This window comes from Poecilia reticulata, chromosome 19, assembly GCF_904066995.2.
Source record: "Poecilia reticulata chromosome 19, P_reticulata-male-v2, whole genome shotgun sequence".
NCBI classification, from domain to species: Eukaryota; Metazoa; Chordata; class Actinopteri; order Cyprinodontiformes; family Poeciliidae; genus Poecilia; species Poecilia reticulata.
The window spans coordinates 9,512,756-9,536,310 of record NC_088848.1 but is presented as its reverse complement, the minus strand read 5'-3'; the positions used below and the strand labels follow the sequence as shown (position 1 = coordinate 9,536,310).

At 39.3% G+C, this 23,555-nt stretch overlaps 1 protein-coding gene across 29 annotated transcripts in view; it reads left to right on the top strand.

The window, feature by feature from the left end:
• Window positions 1–23,153, top strand: part of LOC103481524 (calcium/calmodulin-dependent protein kinase type II subunit gamma) — a 60,735-nt gene extending 37,582 nt beyond the window's left edge. For 2 of the 29 annotated variants that reach the window (XM_081601043.1, XM_008437027.3), the window contains 11 exons: window positions 744–806; window positions 4,917–4,957; window positions 6,639–6,722; window positions 10,481–10,525; window positions 10,632–10,677; window positions 10,857–10,937; window positions 13,537–13,677; window positions 17,419–17,494; window positions 18,919–19,013; window positions 19,191–19,427; window positions 20,603–23,153. In XM_081601043.1, coding sequence (XP_081457169.1) covers window positions 744–806; window positions 4,917–4,957; window positions 6,639–6,722; window positions 10,481–10,525; window positions 10,632–10,677; window positions 10,857–10,937; window positions 13,537–13,677; window positions 17,419–17,494; window positions 18,919–19,013; window positions 19,191–19,423 — 905 coding nt within the window. In that variant the 3' untranslated portion in view covers window positions 19,424–19,427; window positions 20,603–23,153. Of the gene's footprint in view, window positions 1–743; window positions 807–4,916; window positions 4,958–6,638; window positions 6,723–10,480; window positions 10,526–10,631; window positions 10,687–10,856; window positions 10,938–13,536; window positions 13,678–14,467; window positions 15,087–17,418; window positions 17,495–18,918; window positions 19,014–19,190; window positions 19,428–20,602 lie in introns of those variants that run through there. The other 27 variants (XM_081601042.1, XM_008437026.3, XM_081601044.1 and 24 more) reach the window with 19 other exon arrangements.
• The last annotated feature ends 402 nt before the right edge of the window (window positions 23,154–23,555 follow it).

The following is a 23,555-nucleotide window of genomic DNA, read 5'->3' as shown; positions in this document are numbered from 1 at the left end:
GTCAAGAGGAAGACAAAATGCAGAAACCAACAAAGCAGCTGAAACAATCTGAGATTCATAAATTAAAAAAATGCTGATCTCATCAATGCTTCACTGCATTGATGCAGAAATTGTTGTTAATTTTCCTGTAAAAAATATCCAATGCATATAGCGTATAGTATATGAATAAACATTTCAGTCTGCTGATATTTCTTGTTTTTATTTGTAATTTCTGAAAAACGAAACTTTGGATTTTATTAGATGCAAGTCAAAATAACCAGAAATTATTGCAATAAATGAAAACGTTGTTTCGGGTCCATTTTCAGGTGATGTATTGATAACGACGTAATAATTCAACTTTGTCCTCCCAAAGATAAACGCACTTTTAATTGTGTGAAGGACGCTTAACACTGGAACAATAAGTAAAATGGAAATAAAAACCACACACAACTGAACCCATAAATAAAATGCATTTTCTTCTCTAAACAAAATTTCCCTTCAAAACCTATTAATCATCAGAAGGGAAATTATTGATTGATTTATTGCGACAAGCTTTAGATGCAAGCCATAATTATTGCAACTTGAAATATAATTTGTGCAATTAATCAGTTTAATAACCCTTAGCGACAACTCTCTGAGATCCTCCTCCATTTGGGCTGAAGCCAGCACACCGCTGTGGTTTTCTAGACCCAGACCGGAAATAACGAGAAAAGAGCCACCTGTTTTACATAGCTCCTCCCAACTGTAGCATTTTTGTCCAATAGTGGGCCGGCAGCATACCAACTCTGCTGCTGCCGCCTCCTCCACGGCCTCACTGGCTCAGGAAGGTACGTCCCAGAGACACGCCCATCCACTTCCTCTCTACACACACAGCCTTTTTTTTGGGGGTGGGATCCATAGCACAGGTTGGCCCTCATTGCCATCCCCCATATTCCTGCATGCAGCGTCTGCCAGCTTCATCATTAGCATTTTGCACATGACTGCATGCATACTCACATTAGTTTTGCTCACTCAGGGTTTCATTAATTTGTTTTTGCTCTATATGGCAGAGACATCAGATTTCCCTCACGATATCATGAACATTAGCATCAGTTAGCAGTAATCAGCCTACTTTAGTTTGCACTCCAGAGTTCACATCTCTCCACCGCTCAACCACAACCATTTCATTCACTAGATTAAGTAATCGCACCCCTGCGATCCTCACCAGCTGGATCTGGGAAGGCTGGGAAGCAGGATGAGGAGGGGCTTGTGTTCTGGGGGCGGGAACCCCGAACTGCAGGGGGTTGGCAAGAGCTGGGTTGGCGTGCTGCCATCGTCAGACCTGGTTCTGGAGAAACGGACGGACGGGGCAGGTGTTGAGGGGAGAGAGGCTTTGATGGAGACGCTAGATACTATTCAACCTTCCTGATTAACCTCTGGAAAAGGAAGCAGTCTTAAGGCTCATCTCTCCCTCTTGAGGCCTGTTTCAGTACTTTTGAGCAAAACTTCGCCTCTTGAAAGTGCCGAAATAGGTCTCTCCTCTTCTTCTGCCTGAGTGGAGACGGATGGCAAAGGTCGGCGATTCCAATGGTGGCTCCATGGATACATTAATGAGAATAAGGCAGTGCAGAGCAAAGTAGATCCTCTTTCAGCTTTTGACAGGAGAACCTTCTTTGCTCTGCAGTGTGTGTGTATAAAAGGAAAGTTGGGTTTTTCTATTAGCATGTGTGATTGTTTGAGCTGAGCTTTTGGGGTGTTTGTGGTGCCCTCCAATGCGGGCTTCCTCGCTGACAATGGACCACGGTGCCTGTTTGTAAGTTTGTTAATTTCATGTGTGGCGTCGTCACTCTAGACTTGACTCCTTATCTCTTCTCCTTTTAAAATCATCTGAATGTTGTTTTTTTTTGTCCTCTTATGTTGCGGAGCCCCGTACTGTATGCGGGGGTGATTTATTTATTTATGTACTTATTTTTGTGTTACCTTGCAAAAGTATTGAATTTCGGCGCAGTAAATTGGTCTATTTTGTATGAGATGACATTGATGACAAATGTCAATTTATAATTGTACATATGTAGCCTGATAAAGGTTCTAAGTCAAAACATGTTTATATATTTCTTTTATGCAAAATTCACATTTTACACATTTTTATACGTCCATTTGGATCTCAGCTGCTTCTAAAAACAAGTGCTTAAAAAAACCACACAGCCATTTTTTGATCATTATGTTAATATTTTTTGGTGTCTGGAAAATAAGAAATTTGAAACAAATCCCAATTTAGTCAAATTCAACCGGCACTGCACTGTTACTTAGCAACCCCAACTGAGCTCCAGCACATTTGGTCAGCTGGTTTTACCGCTTTATGTGCTGTACAATGGCTGCAGGAAAAAACAAGTGCTTTGTTGTTGACTTGCCATCCAGAAAAAAACTTGCTGCATTGTTGTTAGTTGCACAGGAGGTTCCACTGCTGCTTTTCAGATATGTACAGTTGCATAATTGCTTATTGTTTGCAGCCATTTTCATGTGCGAGTGTAAATGTTGAGTTTGAGGGGGGTGCGGCCAGCAGCAGCTTATTTGGATTTAAAGTGACTAGAGGCTCTAAAACGTCTCATTCTGAAAGGAGATCAATACAGGCAGAACTGACCAGGATAAAATCTCATTATTTATGCATGATTTCCTGCAAAAAAAATGTGATGAAGATGTTCTTATAACCCATAGACCTATGCTAACCTGTTCAAGGAAACATAATAGGTCACCTTTAACTCTTATCAATCTTGTAATATATTTCGGTGTAGATGGGACTGCACATGAAAATGGCTCTTTATTAACCATTCAGACTAACAGACACCACCACAACTGTCAGATATCGATATCGTCCTGTGGGGAAAAAAAATCAAAAATAGTTGTTTTTTTGCGAGCTAACACAAAAGAGAAAGAAATCCCTCACATCACAGAGGGGGCTCCGTATTATTTCACTCATTACTGCAAAATCCAAGCCTTCCTGACTGTAAACGCTTTCCCGCACTTATTTAAGTCTGGCCAAAGCGGGGCTTTGCAGTTTGCTCATGATGTTACCCTACAGCGACATTACATGTAAAAACTGGCATCTCTCTATCGTCTTTGAAGTTGTTTTGCTTTGCTACCTTTTGCATGTGGGTGTCCTGTGTGGTGAAATCCTATAAAATGTTCTCTGGAGATGCCTCCTTCTGATGCTTCCTAATGCAGTCTCCCCTGCTGCTCACTATTCGGCGCTTTGCTCGAGTGGTGCAGGCTTCCTGTGGTCGGTCATCTTGACTTCATCTGTGCTGTCTTGTGTAACTCGTGATCCTTCATAATTTGGAGGGGAGGCCATACTTGGGAAGCAAACGAACAAGGCAACACTACACCTTCACAGAGTGCCTTGTAAAAGTCACATTTTGTCAAATTACAGCTACAAACGCCATGGTTTTTATCTGGCAGACAAACAAAGTGGTGCATCATTGTGAAAACGGAAGAAAAATATGTAGCTATCAAATTTCACATTAAAAAAATCTTTCTCCTGTATTCTGACATTCGTAAATAAAATCTTACTGAAGATACTGAAGTAAGTATAGTTCAAAAACAAAATCTTGCCAAGTATTTTTGGTCTTGTTTGAAGTACAGATATCAACTTCCATTACTGAATAAACTTTAAAATTAACCCGTTGACGGCTCCATTTATTATTGCGCTCCTGTGTTCTTCTTCTGCACATGCGGGTCGCTTTGGGGAAGTAAACTGTTCATACAGAAGTCCCATTTTGGTTTAATTAATAGTATGAGCGACCATGCAAAAAAACTGGATTTCTGCAAAAACTATAATTGATCATAAAGACACACCTGCTGTGTGAACATAGACTATCAGTTGCGCAATCCACAAATCTTGTTTTATGGAAGAGAAACCATGAATAATTTTCTTTTCACGTTAAAATGCACTACTTTGTGTTCATGTGCAGCATAATGTTGTTATAAAAAACTTTGAAGTTTGTTGTTGTAGCATGACAAATGTTTAGAAAGTGAATGATCACTGCAAAGTAGTACCAACACTACTTTGCACTGCAGATGGAAAACAGTTGACTTTTTTTTCTTTTTTTTTTTAATCCAAGATTTCACTAAATAAGGAACATGTTTTGTTTGATCCGTCAGTTCTTCTGTCCCCAGTTGTGGAATGAAAACTTTTCTTCATCACACATTTTTCCTCTTTGGATGCTGCATGGCCAGATCTCAAGATGAAAAGTAGCCTATCAGCCAAGATCGAGGAGCATGAGTTGTCACTTGAAACTGTTTGCTGCTGTAAATGCTATGCTCCTTATCTCTAATCTCTCTTGTAGTGTAATTCTAAGCCATCTGTTACAACCCTCCCTTGAACCCTCCCCTTCCCTTCTCCCATTTCTTGTTTGAAGGTAAGAAACACAAGATAAGAGTTTTGAAAACTGTGTGTGTGTAGGTAGCAAAACAAGTGAAAAGGAAGCAGACATGGAGGAAACTGGTCGGAGCCTTTAAAGGAAATCAATGATTTACATTAACCTAGCTCGTCACAGCGAGTCCTGGCGGCCGTTTGAGTCTGACCATCAGCCTCTCCTAGATCTGCAGGGGTCTTCTCTCAGGCAGGAAATGGATTTAGGAAGTTTACTTTGCTCTCAGGTTTCTCTTTTATCCCCCAGATAGCAGTGAATGGATTAAGATGTGAATGGGTTTTTTGCAGAGTGTAGCAACCTGTTCAGCTGAGGGAAAATTGCACCACAGGTCCATTAAATGCATGTTATTCTCTGGAAACATCTAGCCTTACTCGGTCACAAAGGGAGGCCTAATAGGGTTTCGTAGATACGAAAATTGGAGATCGAGATCTCAACAGAAGCTAAAAACTGGGTGGATGTTATCACCTCAAATGAAACTTTTTAACAGTTTTTTCCCCCTCCCCTTTTCCATCCTCTGTATTTTCACAGCATGCAAAAGTTTACTCAACAAGAAGTCGGATTCTGCCAAGGTGAGCTCGTCCTTAATACCCGTCTGGTCTCCTGTGTCCTTTCTGTCTTTTCTGTCTCAGTTCTACCTGCTGTTATTCTACTGTGTTAAAACTTAGTATATAACATAAGATCAGACATTTACTGGCTAAGTTGTTTCTAGCAAGGTGATGATAACCAAGCAGGATCTCTTTCTAATTGTTCACTAGCACTGATTCAGCACTGGAACAGATTAACCAATGTTCGTATTTAAAACAAACCATCAAAGCTCAATTATTTTTGCAATCAAAGTTTGCAAACAAAGTTATGGTGTGTCTCAAACTATGCTTTAAAGGTTTTTTTATGTAGGATAATCCAGGTTAGACCTTTTATAAATATTGAAATAAGATGCGCTCATTCAGAGACCAAAAAATTATTGTAACTATTTTCCACATGACCAAATCAAAATAACTCATTCAGTATAGAATAGTTCAGTTTATGTTTGACTTGTTAATATTGTAGTATTTTGCCGTTTGGATCATCTTGAGAGTTGAACATTTTGGCATTTTTGTTGTTGTTGTTTTTTTGTTGTTGTTTTGTTTTTTCTGTTTGTTTTTTTGTCCATGAAAGTTAAGGTTTCATAAATCTCAAGCTGTTTTATAGAATCTTTTTATCTCTGTTGAATTATCCAGCTCAGGGTTTATCAGACTGAATGTTTTAGATTTTAAACAAGAGATGATGTAAAACAGTCCAGACTCATTAAAATACATGCAACTGCCCTTTAAATCATTGGCAATTGGAAGTTAGACGTGGAAGCTGCGTTAGCATCGTTAGCAGCTAAGAGTTAGCCAGGCATGTTATTCTTTCTGTGCTTGTAAATAATTTGGAATAGTGTTCCCAACATGTTGCCCAACAAACTAAAAAAAGGTGAAGAATACCTTTGTAGCTGAGCACCTTTAGCCAACTGTTTCTACTTTCTTTTTCCCTTCAAAATAAGAGTCTGAAACATGGATGCAGAGTGCTAAGTTTAAAGCACTTGCCTTCATTTTCAGGCTTATTTTAATAGCTTAGATTTATTCCAGCAATCACTTTCTTACATTAACTGGGTTGATAGATTTCACTTTGAGAAATATCAAAGTGAAATTTTAACTTTATTTTACAGTCAAATTTTGTTGTAAATGCAATAAAAACCTGTCTACAAAAGTTTTAATTATGAAACACTCATTTTGTATTTCCCCCTGAAATTTGACTTATTTCCTGTTTTTCCTCCTTTTTCGTCATGTTTAGACCCTAAACTTCTCGTACTCCCATCCACAAGCTTTTCAGTTTCCAAGTTCTGCTTCGTTTTTCCCAGTTCTTGATCCAAAGCTTTTATTCTTTTACCTCAAGTCAGCTTCAGTCAACTTCCTTTCCGAGCAGTCTCCCATCACTTCCAGCTCTCTCCTTCTCCTGCTGCCCTCCCTGTCTATATTCTTTTGCCCCTGGGGTTTTCTGTGTGTAGTTAAGTGGCACAAGCATGGAGAGTTAGTGAGGCAGTAAAAAGGATGATCTAGAGGCCATTCTGTGGCACTCACCCCTCTCATTTATCCTGTTAGCTCTCAACAGCCCTGGAGCTCGGAAAAACATTAGCCCCCTTTCCCGAAAAAGGCGTTTTAATTCAAATGCATCTGTGTGTGTTTGTGTAGCTTTTGTGTTTCACTTTGAGTGTTTGCGTTCTCGTCCCAGCCTTCTACCAACAACAGTAAGAACAGTATAGTGAGCGCCATCAATGCCCTGAAAGACACCAACATGGCAGCCAACGCCCAGATGGTACAGTAGGCCGCCGCAGTGCCAGTTCCCGCCTCTCTCCTCCCCCCTCCACCGCCAAGTTGTTGCATAGTTGCCCGATTTATTTTTCTTGCCTCATCCTCCATCATCATGCTTGTCATCCTTCATCTACGTTCCAGGAGATGTTGCTTTGTATCATTCCGCACCCCAGCAGTGCCAACTTGAAGCCATAAAACCTCCCAAAGGTGCACAAGTGTTACTGAGATCAATGTACATTAAAGACCTTTGGGAATCCTTCAAAATGATAAAATCATTACTTTAAATCTCAGGCAGCGCATGTGCACCCGTTTAGTTTTACCCACAATAAATTGGAATATCATTGAATAGTCGATGTCTTTCACTTCTTTCAATTTAAGGAGGGAAACTTGTTCAAGTGTTTATTTTTGTTTATTTAGATTGTAATTTAAAGTCAGTCAAAACCACAATATTAGCTTATCAGAAAATTTAAATATTCGTTTTTTTAATATAGCACCAATTCACAATAAATGCCGTCTCAAGGCACTTTACAAAAAATTATTTCAATTCAAATTTATCCTAGTTATCAAACAGTACAGTATGCTCAATGAATTATTAAAAATAGTTGAGAAAGTTTGTAAGGAAACCCAGTGGATTGCTTTTTCTATTACATAGGGATATACAAAATATTTGTTAGCAGTCACTGACATTCTCAACAAGGATGCCAAGCCACAAAAGTTTATTTCTATATAAACTGGCTCCCACCGCAATTAATCGAAGCATATTAATAGAAAGCTGAGTGGAAGGAAAAAGTGTCTGGACTGCAAAGCCTAGAGTAGATTTACAAGATGATTATGGCATTTATTGGGATATAAATAAAATGGGTGACTAAAAACTATTCAAAAGCCTTTTTAATAGATTGTGAAGCTGAAGTAAGGGCTTCTCCACACACAGGCGAATCCAGGATGGGCAAGAAGTGTAACTTTTATTGTGTTAAATTATTCCTTAGGCAGAGACAATTTCATCTTACCTGGGCTAAGATGACAAACGACTGGGCAATAGCTCGGTGACCCAAAGTCGTCTTTTCAGGGGAAAGTAAATAATACATTTCATTTGGAAATAAAGGAAAAGTGAAGAAGAACTGAATCAAAGTTCCTTTAGGTACAGCATGAAGTTTCCTCAGTCATCGATGCTTTGAGTTGCCATGTTGGCGTGAAAACGCCATTGCAAAAGATGCATAATATTGGAAAGTTGAGTGATAGGAAAAACTCATGTAACGTTATTGTTAAGAGGAAGGTGAGATAGCAGACGAATTTAGTAAGTTGTGAAAGGGGCTTTATTTAAATATTGAGTGTAAATACTGTACAATATAATATTCTTCTTAAACTAATTCAAAATCCAAATGAATAAACAAAACAAGATGGTCGTCTTGGGCAGGGTGACGTCACTTTGAACCATGGTGAAAAAAATCCAGATTTTCAAAAACTTTAATCTTCAATATCCAAATTTCTATGTTAAAATCTTTTTTATAGGTTTTGTGTTTGGTTTCAGTATCATTAAAATTACCAGAGACAAACACTTTAAATAAATTTGCTTCTAAATTATTTGCATAATGAATGAGTTTCACTTTTTGAATTGAATTAATGAAATAAACCAGCTTATCAATCATATTTTCCTTCCCAGTTGCATCTGTCTATAAAGCATGGGCTTGTTGGTTGGACTATTTACTGCTCACATCATGCAGCTAGCAGTTGAAGCATCAGACAGTTTTTTTTATTGTTTTTCCAGGCCCTCTGTATAAACTTTAACATTCCAAACCTAACTACATATGCTTTTGGCCTTTTTTCCATTTCAACCATCTATTCCAACATTTTTCTTTTTGCTCTGAACTTCTTTAGCGAATGTTTCCTCACTTCAACCTGCTTTCTTTCCTTCATTAACATTCTTACTGACATGCTGGTTCTGCTGCCTTCATCATGCTCTTGCAGCATGCAGTGAATGGTGTGTTGCAGTGCTGTGGTTTGGATTAGGTAGTTTGCTTCAAAGGTGCTTCACAACTGGTGCAACAGGACCCCAAGTTGTATTATATGTGTGCAATTTACAACTCAAATGTATTCAGGTTTGCAGCCTAAAATTGTTAGATTTGTTACTGTAGCTAAAGGAGATTCAGTCTTTGACTTGAGTCAAGTGGGGATTTTTAGTTTTTTATTTGAAGGAGATTTAATGAATCAGAATTCTACCAAGGAATTTATGGAAACCCAACTGTTCTGAAAACTAAAATGCTGCCAGCATTCAGAGATTGTTACAATTGTTCACTTATATTTACGTCACCAGTAATCCGTGTTTTGTTCTGTAAAACAGTGAATGGAAGCAGCTAAAAGTCTGTAGTTTTTTTTTTACACAAACACAAGGATGTATCTGTGCTGCAATAATGTCACAAAATGTTGTAAAGACAGTCTAGACTTTTTGTCTCTAGATAATTCTCTTTTATGTTGTTTGACCCTAAAACATTTATTCAGGCTAATGTTGCATATGTTGTGGTTGAAACAGATGTCAAATTGTAGATGTTGTCAGAAATCAGCTGAAGTGAAACACCACTGCCTTCATGTGGCTCAGGCCAGGTGTTAATAATTAAGTGATCCTTAGTTGTATTGAAAAGGGGCTAATGGAGATAAAATGGAGTAAAATTAACCTCAGAAACTTCTCATGTCCTCATAAACCACTGGGGTTTCCTGAATGGAACGGTTGCTAACTCTGTTGAAGGTAACTCATCATCTTCGTATGAACTTTGCCGTTGGTCCTTCCCCGTAACCCAAGATTTTTCTACAAGAGAAAGATTTCAGTTTACGCTTCCAGTGAAAGACCCGTTTCTGTGTAAAGGATCTTTTTGATCCAAGATGGACTTAAAGTTTTATCACAATATTTTGTGAGGCTTTTATGATCATGATAAAAGTGAGTTTATTACTCCTTGTGTTACTGTGACTGTATGGAAGAGCAATCTTAGCCCCTCAAACACTGCTCTTGAAAAACAATGCCCGTTATTGTTACGCTGCTTTAGGACACTGCTTGCATAAAAAAAGTGTGATTTGTTTGACTAAACTGCACTAAGCTACTGCATTTAATCATATCGGTATATTTGACAGTGATATTGAGCAATCAGTGGAGAAAATAATAATTCTGACAAGACGGCAACAACCACAATGTTTTGGGATTTTTAACATCATTTATGGAAATTAAATCAAAATTCTTAGGAAAAAAATGGCACCATAAATGGTAAACAATACAGTAAATGACCAACACCAGTCAGAAGTCTTCCCATACCTTTTTTTTTTTTAACGATAATGGCGGATGTCCTGTTGCTGATTGAATGCTTCAAATGTAAATTGTATATCTCAACAGCTTCTTGTTCTCATTGAAAATTATTTCCAAATCTTTATTTTTGTGGAACCTGTAACCACTTGAAAAGTAAGTCATCGCTGTTTCAACCCAAGAATCCAGCAGAGGTGACGCCGCTGTGACGACCTCAGTTGACGAGTCGGGTGTAACGGAGATGCTTTTGTGAACGTGGCTCACACATTTACAGCATAAGGATAAAATGTACATATATATATATTTGGCAGATATCTGTAATTTTACCAACCTAAACAGTCTTTCACTCTAAAAATGCCCTGTAGGCTGTGAATGTGTTGGGGAGGTAAAGTAGTTGGGGCCGGTTCAAACCCAGTTGAAACGCACCATTTCAGAGCAAAAATATGCCAGACTGACTGTTCTGTTCTGCTCTGCAGGAATCTCAGAGCACAGTGGTGCACAACCCTCCTGATGGAGTCAAGGTAATATTTTTGTTGGGTGAAAACACGGCGCTACCCTGGTTGACTCGCTCTCGGATCTTTCCTGCGTTGGTTTCAGTGTCTGTCTGTCCCTCTTCTCGGTCCTCAGGGATCAACAGAGAGCAACGCCACAAACGATGAGGAGGAAATGAAAGGTAGGAAAGGTACTCAAGTGTTTTATTCCCTTTTCCCTGTTTTCATTCACTGTCTCTTTCTTTCTCCCTTTTAGTGAAGTGTGTGTATTTGACTGTAGTGATCGGCAAGTGTGTTGCGGTCCTAAGCGTGCCTGTCGTATGTGTGTGTTTGTAATTATTGTGTGTTTGGCTACATCTAGCGGACAGTTCGGCGCTGAGTCAGAGCAGCGCCGCTGAGGAGATGCCCCCTCTTCTGCCCTCACCTCAAAGCTCACCTGCCAGTAAGTTTATCTATGGCAAAGAGAAGCTATATGGTTGCCCCCTGTCCCCCCTGAAAGGACCCGACACCCACTCCTCCCACTCTCACCTCGGTTTCTTGTAGCACTGGCAATAATGTCCTCCATGTTTGAGCTCTGCTCACACCCCGATCTACCAAGCCTTACTTTTTTATAGGGTTCCCACTGGTTTTTTAACGTTTCTCTTTCTGGACTAAATCAGATTCTGATGCAAAAGAATTTAATCTTTTAGTTTATTGCAACTTGGATTCCCCCACTGCTATTACCTTTTTCTTTGTAAAACAGGAAAACCTCAGCTTCCTTTTCCTTGCATACATGCAGTGATTTCAAAAATCATTTAAAAAACTTCCCAATTTTAAAGTCACAGTCAACGGGCACAGCGCTGTTACCAAGCAACTCCAGCCAAAGCCAGCCTATCGCCTAAGTACCCGAGCGAAATTCCAACGTTTGGTCAGTTGGTTTTTCCACTGTATGAGCTGTACAATGGCTGCTGGAAAAAAAACAAGTGTTTTGTTGTTGACTTGCCATCCAGAAACCACTTGCTGCATTCTTGTTGGTTGTGTGGGAGGCTCTACTTCTGCTTTTCAAATATATATATAGTTGTACAACTGCAGCAATTTTTTCATGCGAGTGAAAATGTTGAGTTGGGGGCGTGGCCAGCAGAAACTTATTTGGATTTAAAATAACAAGATGTCATAAAGCAGCTCATTCTGAAAGGAGCTGAAAATAGGCAGAACTGGCCTGATTAAAATCTCATAATCTAAGAATGATTTTGTGCAAAAAAAATGTAATGATGTAATGTAATGTTTTGTATAACCTACAGACCTGTCATACCAGGTCAAGGTACTACAATAGGTCACCTTTAGCAGAAAAAGGATTTGTTGTGTGTGTATTTTTCTCCTCTTTCAGAAACCTTTCTTCCTAAAAATTATTCTTGAGTAGCTGGTCTATCAAATGCAAATGCAAATGTCATCTTTCTAGATTTTAGTATGTTTAAATTTGGCTGAGCTGAATTATTTTTTTTATTTGAAAAAGTTGAACTACACCATGTAAGAAAACTGATTTTCAGAAGCCAAAAAAATAATAAAATACACGTACATGTTAAGTTCAGATTACACAAAATCCCTAGTGTGATATATATTGATGATTATGGCTTACAGCTCTTGAAGACCCAGTTTATGTAATCAGAAATTTTAAATAAGATTGGCTTCATAATGCTTAAATGTCAGTCTAATGAAAATCAGGTTCACCTACTACACAGTGAATGCATTCAGTACTTGGTCAGGGCTCCTTTTGCATGAGTTACTGCATCGCTACATTGTGGTCCTGCTGCCTTTTGCTCTGGTGTCCAAATTTCTTGGCAGACCACTGCTCTGACTTTGGAATTGATAAAACATGGTGGACTAAGACCAGCAGATGCCTGAAGCTCTTAAATGGTCTTTGCTCACAATTCCTTCAAGGCTCCAGTTTTTTCTGTTGCCTACGTACCTTTTTCACTATCCCATTTTTTCCTTAAACTCAACTTTCCAATAAAATGCTTGGATCCATCCAGGCAGCTTCTTTTGCATCAACCTTTTTGTGGCTTGCCCTTTTTGTGGAGGGTGTCGGTGGTTGCCCGCTGGGCAGCTCTAATCCAAGTTGAAATAAACTGATTCATTTCGAAGAGTTCCCCGTTTAAAACGCTTTAGTTTTTGTCATTAATGCATTCCTTTTATTGAAAAGTACCAAAGAGCATGGCTACTTTGATTATTTAAAGCGAAAGTAATGCACCAACTTTAAGAAAAGTAAAAAAAAAAAAAAGTTGTACATCTCTGATTTTTGGCCACTGTGGGAACCTTGAAGTGTGTGTGAGTGCGCGTGTGTGTGTGTTTCCTGGTGACCACTGCGTATGTCCTGTCCTCCGGTGGAGGTCCAGCTTACCTTGCAGCTGAGCGTCCCAAACCGGCCCACTGCCCATCTGACTCTCCTGGAACCCTGCACAGCAGAGCATCATGTTTCTCTTTGTGCTCACACAGTCTCCCCTCTGTTCTCATTTACATGTTTTGCTCCGTTAAGATTCCTCCTCTTCATGTTCCCTCCTCTCTGCTCTGAATCTTTCCTTACTTTTTTCTGTAGTGCTTTTCTTCCTGTTGTCGAGCGAACACCCAAATGTTTTCCTTGCTATTACTCCTCAGTTGTATTTTCCATTTCTGCCTTCTTACTATAATATGCCGACTCCCTTTAGGCATCGCTGAAGCTAGTAAAAAGCAATGGCTTCGATCTCTTCTGCATTTGATGCTACCGCTCATCAGAGAAAGCTCCGTTAATCCATACGAACATTATGAGTAAAGTAGTCACAAACATCACAATTAGAGCTGTATGGACCCTGCTTCCTGCCATCATCTCATGTTACCCATCTGAATGTCTCTCATCAACTTAAGTTGGAGCTTTAATTCCTACCAGTTGTATTGGAAACCAGCCCTACATCCACCTTTCCCCCTCAGTTTTTTTTTATTTTGTTGCATGAAGTGTGTGTGCACGTTGCTTTTTCATCTTCCCTGTTGTCCGTCAACATGTATGTTTCACCATCCATTGTGTGTTTCAGTTCCACCGCATGATGTAAAGCGCATGGCATGGAACAGCACAGGCAACAGCTCCTGCCCCGACTCTGACCAATCACAGTCCTCCATCCCCTCCGCTCCACTAGGGGGCAGCACTGTCGCTACTAAAAGCAACACTAAGCTGAGTAAGAGCACCTCTCTAACTGCCTAACCCAGCTACACCTGCCTTCTGTTCTCAGTAGCTGCTTCCTCTCTGAAGTGCAATAATGAAGTATTAACACCCCTTAGTGTCATGTTCTTTTGCTTTATTTTTGCTTATTGTGTTATGACTTGGAATTATTGGATTTCTGTTTAGAGATTCTTTAATCAAACTCAAGTGATAACTTGCTAAAAAAAAATTTTAAACTATGATAACAAAGAAATATATACAGCGTCACAAAAAATTATTCACATCCTTGCATTTGTTCTAGGGTTGCAAATAATGATTATTTTAGTAATCGATTATTCTGATAAATTGGATTTTTAAAAATTGTCCCATTATGTAGATTTTTCAATAAAGCCTTGTATACAATAATATAATACATTAAAAGATGCTAATAAACAATTCAGTTCATTTTTTTTAGTAAGAAGATGCATATTTCATTGCCTAAATTATAATATATATGCTAATCTGTCTGACTATTTTTTTGGACTAACTGATTAATATTTGAATAGGAAAAGCTGCTTAATAGATTTTATTTTTTTTTATTCAGAATTTGAACCAGGTAAAGCTAAAACCACACCACTTGAGAAGTTCTGGTTTGAAAATATTTACTGACGGATTTTTTTTAATATAAAATGTGTGTATTTTTTGTACAGTTTTGGCTTTACTTTTCTGTGCTGTTCTTTTAGCAAACAGCCTTTTTTGAGTATGTACTCTAGTTAACAATTAACCGATTATTAACTTAATCATTTCTGCCCTAATTTGTTTTTCAGTTTGTCTTTAAATGATAGGATAGATCAGGAGACAGACAGATGGATTAGGGTTTCGTCTGCTCTGCTTCGGTCTCGTCGCAAAACAAAAAGCAAAACTCTGTATTTATGGTCCAACCCTCAGCTGTGGTCGTGGGACATGTATCATAGCTTTCTCCGTAGGGTGGCTGGACTCAGCCTTAGAGATGGGGTGAAGGAAATCTGTCATTAGGTGAAAGCTTAAAGTAGAGCCACTACTTCGCCACATCAAAAGAATCGGTTAAGGTGGCTCAGGTATCTGATCAGGATGCCCCCCGCTGGGCGTCACCTTGTGGAGGTTTTCTGGGCACATTCAACTGAGATGAGACCCAAGGGAAGACTCAGAACTTGCTGGAGGGACTGTAAATCTCTTCTGGCCTGGGATCGCCTTCGGAGCCCCTATAATGAGCTTGAGGATGTTGAGGGGTTCCCTTCTGGACCTGTTGCCCCAGCAACCTGATTTGGGTTGAGGGAAAGACAATGGATGGATTCAAACCTACACAAAATAGACAATGATGTAAGAGTGAAAACATGTTTTAGACTTTTTTTCTAAATCTCTAAAGAAATGTAAATGTTTCAAAACAATAAACAAGTGTTCACTCCCTTTGATGGTGTAAGCTCAAGTGCTTCCTGTTTCTCCGGACTACTCTTCAGTTGCTTCTGCAGCTTGTCTGAAGTCCACTTGTGGTAAACTCAGTTGATTGAGAAGATCTTGGAATGAAAACCATTGGTCTCTGTATAGAAAGGCAGTCATCAATAAATTTTTGTAATTGTTTAAGCTATTTATTTAGGCTAATAAAATAATTTACAACTTGCCACCAACGCAGATAACCTCTCTTCGCCCAGCACAACTCCCGCACGCAGCTTTGCGGCATCTGCAGTTGTCAGAGGTTTTATTTTTAGCATGTCGTTTCTATACCTCACACTGCATCCCATTCAATCTGCTGCATTTTTAATTGGTGAAAGCTTAGTTTATCATCAACTATCAACCTCTAATGGTGGCCAAACTGGAAAGAAATTGTTGTATTTTATTTGTCCTATTCTGGTGCCCTTATTGCTCACCATGTATACCTTTGTTTTATTTAGAGGGACTCGACATATCTCATCGAGAGTTGATGATTTTACCGTGAACCAATTGCTTTAATGTTGTTAGCAACTAATATAAAACGTTTGGGCCATTTTATAGATTCACCTGCATTTAATGGTTATCGGTCATTTAGATGCACCTCTATGGTAAAGTGGACAGATGAGCATTGTAGAGAATCTTTATTTTGCAGAAACGCACCTTAAATGATCAGGAGAAAATTGTTTGGACTAGTAGAAACTTTTAGTCTCTGGGGCAGGAGGACACATGTGACGAGGCCCTGCTTGTCATGTGGATAACGTCATGTCAGCTGTGAAGCATGTTGATGGCAGAATCATGCTGAGGGGATGTTTTTTCTACTTGCATTCCAACATGGTTCTCAGCGATTTTTGGAGGCAGGATTCCTATGCAGTGTTAAAGTCTGGAGCTTGCCTTCATCATTTTCCAGGTACAAATAATTTGGGGGGCAGGGAAGGAATGAAGCTGCGTTTGTGAAAGTGTTTGGTTTCCTCTACTTTTTCTTCTTCCATTTTGTAAAGGCTGCAAATCTAATAATGCAATCAATACAGTGGAGTTCAGTTGATTTTTATTTACATGTCTTGTCTTGGATTTTACCATTGCAGCCAACAGTATTTTTGAGTCATTAACTTTGTTGCACACTCATTTCAAACACACTCAAACTGGAATCTGTTACTACTATTTTGGACTCTTGTGCTGAAATACACGACAAGTCTTTGTTCCACTGCATTTTTTCCATATGTGGTGAAATAAACCTTATGTTTCTGCCAAAGTCCTTTGGTATTTAATGTATTTCTCTTCTAACAGCTGTTTAGCTCTCATTAGCAAATATGCACAGTAGGAAAAAAAGATTGCTTAGGAAATAACAGTAGTTACTTGGGGCAAATTTAAATGCGTAAGAAATAGTTCTTGGTTTTGATACTGGCTTCGCCGCGAGAATTCACGGAATTTACGAGCATAAATCCTGCTCGTAAAATTGTTTTTATGGACAAATGCAGTCATACATATGTATTCTTTCATTCTTATTTGTGAAATGTAATGCTAATGGATGTAGTTTGTACTGTATAACGGTTCAGCACATCCATTTACCTCCGATCACTCCACTCTACAACATCCAAGATGGCGGCAACGTCAAAGTATGATTCAGTGCTCAATGAGGCGTCTACGTATTTATGTCATGCTAATGCTAACTAGGCACTTACTTGCCGTTGCTAGCTAGCTAGCGTTTTTGCGTCTGTTGGACCATTATGGGTAAGTTCAAGTTTATCGTTAGTTGACTGGACGAAGTTCGTACATCGTGAAGCTATAAACATTGAATTCCACTCGTAAATATTCTTAAACTAGTTACCTACCAATGTCCCAAGTACTGTGTTGTAGTTTTGTTTGATGTTTCTATTTCAAAGTAGTCTTAAGTTAGCATGCCGCCTTAAAAATAATATACCGTAAGCGGGGATTTAAAGAAGTTATATTTTCATTCTAGATTCTTTTAATGTTATATTTGGATCGACTCGCTGTTCCGTCGTTCCTTCTGATATTTTTGGATGTCGGATTCAAAAACGCTTCGTTGAAGCTCGGAATCAAAGCTGACAATCTGACCCTTAAGCTGAGCTGTTCTTGTCAGCTGAGGCGTTTACAGGCAGAAATGTGGCAGCGTGTGCTCCCACCAGAGTGTCGCACTCAAGGCGAGAAATTGAGCAACTTGCCATAACGTGGTCAAGCTGCAGTGAAGAAGAGGCTGCTTTGGTGTAACGGGTGTAGGATGAAGTTAAACATCTAATTCTCCATGTGGCTTATAATCATCCTCCACCTATTTTCTATTTCTTCTCTTCTGCAGCCCGTAAACAGGAGATCATCAAGATAACGGAGCAGCTGATTGAAGCGATCAACAATGGAGATTTTGAAGCCTACACGTGAGTGCGGCAGTTTCTTTAAGCTATGGGAAATACTTGTATTGACTGAATGTACAAAGTAACAGCTATTTGTAATAAATAAGATGGCTTTGAAAGTGATTTCTTGAAAAATGACTTTTCTGGAGGATTTTTATCTCACCTCTTCCTTCATGACAAACATATTGAACACTAAAACTGTTTTGTTTTTATGTCCTGCTGAAATCATAGTATTCTAATCGGCAAAGACTTCCAGTTAACATTTTGTTTACTTTCTGCCACCTCCTTTACCACGTCCTATCAAATTTTTGTTAGCTGTTTAAAAAAAAGTGATGGCTGCAGTGTCATGCTGATTTTTTATATTTATGTATGTATGTATGTGTGTATATATATATATATATATATATATATATATATATATATATATATATATAACCAAACATTAGTAGACTTTGATGTTTACTTGGGAAGGGCTGGGCAACATGGCTGAAAAACATATCACGATATTTGTATAAAAAGTTACTGATTAGTTGTTTTTTTTAAATATCTGGAATACTGCCAAACTGGCGGTGTGATCTTTCTCATTTTATCCAGTTTTCACTCCACTCTGTTATTTATTTTTATGCAGTTATGAGGCACAGTGGCAAAACCTGAAACTGCTGCTGCGCCAGTAACTTAGCAGGTTGTTGCTAGGTAACCAGTGAGTGAGTGAGTTGATGCTACAAACCTTAGCTTTTCAGTTGACCGTGAGAGATTGAGCAGCAGAAGTCTTTCCTCTGCCTACATTTCCCAGAATGCTGTGTGGTTCTAGATTAGAGTTCAGTGAAATTATTGAATATTTTATCGGACATGTTATCTAATGATAATTGATCGCGTGTCTATTGTGATGTTTATTGTTATTGATTCCCTGTGCTTGGGATAATAGCAGTTTTCTTTACAGCCTGCTTTGAATACAGGCTGTTCAAAGCAGTCCCAGAGCATCACTGAGCCACTGCTGTGCTTCACTCTTCCTCCTCCAGACATACTGCTGCTAAATCTCCCTGAATAATTTTGGTTTTAATTTAATTTGTTGCTACAAGAAAACGGAATACCAAACCCTCTTTTGTCTTATTTAAGTAGTTTTGAGCAAATCAGTGCAATTTGATTACAATTTGTTGCTTTTCAGTAATTATTGCTTTACGTCTTGCAGTTGAGTTTTTGACCTCCTGCATAATGAGGTTTGTTTTATGAAGATTTTTATTCACAAGAGTTAATTGTTTTGACTGCAGTGAAACTTGGTGTTGAATTTAGCTGAAATCCTGAATATTTCATTGCATCAACTGATCCTCTGTAATCAGTTTATTCCAAACACCTGAAGCACATTTTCAGTGCGTGTCGAGTAATTTTAGTTGTAGCTGTTGTCTTTGTTTTGTGTCTTTGTTATTCGACCTTTGACCTTTTTTCTTTAGGAGGATTTGCGATCCTGGACTCACCTCTTTTGAACCCGAAGCTTTGGGAAACCTGGTGGAAGGCATGGACTTCCACAAGTTTTACTTTGAAAACTGTGAGTGTCTTCCAGACTTGCAGGTTGTATATATTCTTATTTTCCTGTGGATTACATTTTGCTTCTAAACTATTTAGTTTATTCCCAGTAAGTGATGTAAAGTTCAGGTTTTGATCAGCCAAAGTCGTGAATCATGTCCTGTAAAGCCATCATCACATCGGTGTTTTATCTGTCCAGTGCTGAGTAAGAACAACAAGCCCGTGCACACCACCCTGCTGAACCCCCACGTCCACCTCATCGGCGAGGACGCCGCATGCATCGCCTACATCCGGCTCACGCAGTTCGTGGACTCCACGGGCCGCCCTCGTTCCAGCCAATCAGAGGAGACCCGGGTGTGGCACCGCCGTGACGGAAAGTGGCTCAATGTTCACTTCCACTGCTCCGGAGCACCGGCTGCACCACTACAGTGATCAGGTACAAACTGTGCAGTTTCAATGAAGTTTGGCTTAAAATTTATATGTTGATGAAATTTTGAGATTTTTTTTTTTGTTGTTGTTGTTGGTTATTTAATGTTTTGTTCTTGGATCAGTGAGGTGTGTAGAGTTTGTGAGAGAGACATTTCAAAACATAAAATTGTTTTATTTTAGTTTACCTTGTTCCTGCTGTAGAAAGCAGAATACTATCACGAGATGTAATAAATAGGGGTGCAACGATTTATTGGCCAGCCGATCTATCGGTGCCGATTTCCTTAACTTTTGGAGATCTGTGATCAGCCGATTTTTACATGTGAATCCGATCTTACCCACCGATCTTATCAGCCTTGGCAAAGGTCTAAAAATCAAACATTGTGCTTTTCTTTTCTCCTGTGAGAGACGTTTGACTGACATCCCGGTCATGTCTGCACATTTACAGTTAACAACAGACACCCCATCGTTGCCAATTCAGCAACTTTCTTGATATATTGAGCAACATTTCAGACAAAACGATGGTATCGGCCAAAATTGGAATCGGTAAGTTAGGCTTTTTAAACGATCGGTGATCGGCCAGAAAACTGCAATCGGTCAACCCCTAGTAATAAATTATATAAATAGTGAATTGAAACTGTCTTTTTTAGTTAATTTGTATTGTTTTTATCTTCAAATTATGATTTTGGAAAAGTTTGAAAATTACCTTAAAGTGCTTGAATTTTACTCTGTGAAAAACGTACAAACCCTGTTATTAGACTTCAGACAAAATTTGTGAACATCTCTGCAGTTTCCATACTTTTCTCATTTGCTTCACTCGGTATAGATCGTTATTATTGTTATTAATGTTTTACAAAGTATTTTTTGGAGACGCTTTATTTAAAGTGACAGTCATAAATTTGACATAACACATCATGAACATGAAGGAGTTTTTATGGAAGTGTCATTATGTAAATAATGCAACTTTTAATGAAAAGTTCCTTTAAAAATTTGCATTGAAAGTCCCAACTTATTTATTTGGTAAATAATGACTTTTAAAGCAACTTTGCATTGAAAGTGTCATCATTTACCGAATGACACTTCCATGACAACAGTCATAAAAACTCCTTCATGCTCATCATGTCAGTCTTCAAATAAAGTTCTACCTTTCTGTTTTCGTCTAAACGCTCTGCCTCTCTCCCTCAGCGGTCCTGAGGCTCCGGTCCTCTGGAGCGAGTTTATTGGGGGGCAGTGTTTTTTCAGCGAGCGTGTTTTCAGAGGCACGTCCTCTGCGTGGATTGGATAGTGCCAGGAAGCCCGGCCGGGCCAGAACGCATCCCTCTCCACGTCACCAACCAACCCCGACCCTCCTTTGACCTGCTGGGGGCCGGCTGAACACGAGAACCCCGCCTCCCCAACCCCGACCCCCTCCATGAGATGATGATGCATGCATCTGGCGCCTGACTGGAGGGTGCATCTTTGCCCTTTTGTCCCTCCCCTGGCAGCCATCTTTTTTCTGCCTGCGCGAGATGACATGTCCCTGGGGAGGAGAGGATATACAGTTGAACTTGTGACAGTTTGAGTATGAGTTATGAATATACTGTGTAAATTTATGGCTAGATGTACCAGAAACCACCAAAACCCAACCAAGCATTTATCTTTATCCGGGGAAAACAAAAGGGAGGAGCGGAGGGGGAGTGCTTAGATTTTGTACACATTTAGGGATTACCAGGTTGGAAGTGTTGTCCTCGCTACCTGGGTGTTGACATGAAGGGAAATCTTTCCTCGGCTGAATTAAAGAGGGAAAGAAAAGAGAAAAAAAAAAACAATCAGGTTTGCTCTGAGAACTTGACGACGAGAGAAACTTGATATCAAAAACACGAAGCACCAAAGTGTAGAACTTTAGTGTAGGCTTTCTACGTGTTTGTGTTTTCGTTCGTGTTCTTGTTTTTTCCGATGGATCGGAAGTCGTCGTTGTTCGTGGGATCGGGGAACGTAAGCGGAGGGGGGCGTCTGAACTAAAGTCGACGTGTTTCGTTGTGTTTTTTAGCGTCCTGATCCATTTGTGTTTTCGTGAACAACAGGAGCCATTATCCGTGTTTTTCCTTCCTTTTTTTTTTTTTTCTTTGCTCTGACTATAATCGAGGCTCCTTTTTTTTTTAAAAAAAAAAAAACAGCTGAGAACGTTTTGCTCTTTTTCTTCTTTTTTTTCCAGTAAGGATTTTATCGTGCACATTGGAAGCTAGCCGCGTTTCGTCGTGTGTCTATATGCAGTTGAGGGAGGAAGAGGAGCAGGAGGCCCGTACCATGAAAAGCCGCCGCCTGCGTTTTGCATGTTTGCTCGCTGCCTCTCCCTTGTTGACCTCTTTTAACCCGTTACTCTGCTGTCTGCAAGGGCCTGGTTTGTTTATAATCACTGTGTAAATACAGTGTATGTATAGATATATGTAGAAAAGTGTAATATATGTACATGTATCTAAGAGACACTCATCCTGTGCATTTAGGGGAATGGACCCCCTTCCCTCTGTAACCCCACTCTAGTTTAGGTGAAGCTTGTTCCTCCATTCGTAGCGCTCAACCCTGAAACATTTGAGGTATTGATTGCTCTAAAATAAACAAATCAAAGCTGTCCTGTAGGCGCTCCCATGGCCGTACGACTGTTTATGAAGAAAGGGAATAAAAACAAACGCCAAGATGGAAGTAATCCCCCCTCTCTCCCTCGCTCTCTTTCTCAGCAACACTCCAAGAACTATTTTTAAAGATACTAGTGTCCTTAACTCCTGGTCCCACGATGCTGTGAGCCGATTTTCATATCATATGCACCCACGCACTCCGGGCGGTGTGTTTTTAGGCTTTGTAACATATCTGCACCGCTGCTGTGACCGGCGCCGCCCTCGTCGTGCTGCTTTAGGTGTCCTCCCTCCTGATATCTCCGTTTGACAGATTGACTGACCCTTGACCTCTCCCCTCTGCTCTTGAAACGATTCTTTGTTCCTTTCTTTGTTGTTCCCGTGTTACTGGTTTTAAGTTTTTATTATTATATTATTATTATTATTATTATTATTAATGTTGCTGTTGTCGGTTGGTTATTTTTTGCCAATCTGCCAAGCTGGAGTTCTGCACTCTCCCTCACAAACATGTAGAGAAAAAAAGAAGAAAAAAGGGAAGAGGAAGTGAAGACAACGAAAACTTCTTAAGGGATATTGATCAGGACTTAATTATTTATCGGTGTAATCAACCCTTGGTGGTTTTATATGGCGCCTGCTGGGAGGAGAGACGTGCGGGTTGCGACACCTAGTTATTTGCATGTTTCAGTTACACATTTCTATCACAAACTATGGATGGAGCTAGTGTCAATATATGATATTTGCATCTTTTGAAATTCCATCCACCCAGAATGTTGAACAAGTGATATGAAAATATAAAACAAGATTTAAAAAAAAAAAAAGGATAAAAAAATAAAAGATTCAGGCACCGTAGCTTGGTATGAGGCCCTCGATGTTTTCCCTGCGTTGTAATGATATATTATCGGGCTGCGCTTCTCCCCTCTCCCCCTGCCGGCCTTCACACGAACGCTGGATTTATATTTTTCTTGCTTTGTTTTATTTTGCATGATCACAATGTACAATGAAATACAACCATAAATTGCCGACTATCAAAAGTGTTTGTCTGAGTGTTAGTTGGTCTTCATCATAGCTTTGTTATTCTTCAAACTTGGATCTTGGAAGTATTTAATAAAAATACTATTTCAGCACTGCCTTGCCTCAGCCGAGTTGTTCATTTCTTCTGTTCTGCTGAATCGTTCCCGACGTCCTCCCGGTTCAATCCTCCTGCAGAAAATGGTTTTCAAATCAATGTTTCGGTTTCGATTGAAGGTTTTGAGCCCAGTGTTTGCTCTAAGACACGTTTAATTTTAACCTCACAGGATGAATTACTGCTGCTTCAAATCAAATTACAAAATGATCAATATTTAAATTTGAAAATTAAAATGCATGAATTTCATTAAACATGTTTATTCCTGCTTATGATTATAGCTTACAGATGAGATAAAAAGGAATTATCGGAGACTGATCGGCTGGATTTTTAAAAGTCCAAGCAAATTTGATGGAAAATTGAGTGGAAGGAAAACAATTTTAAACACCATAGAGATGCTATGGAT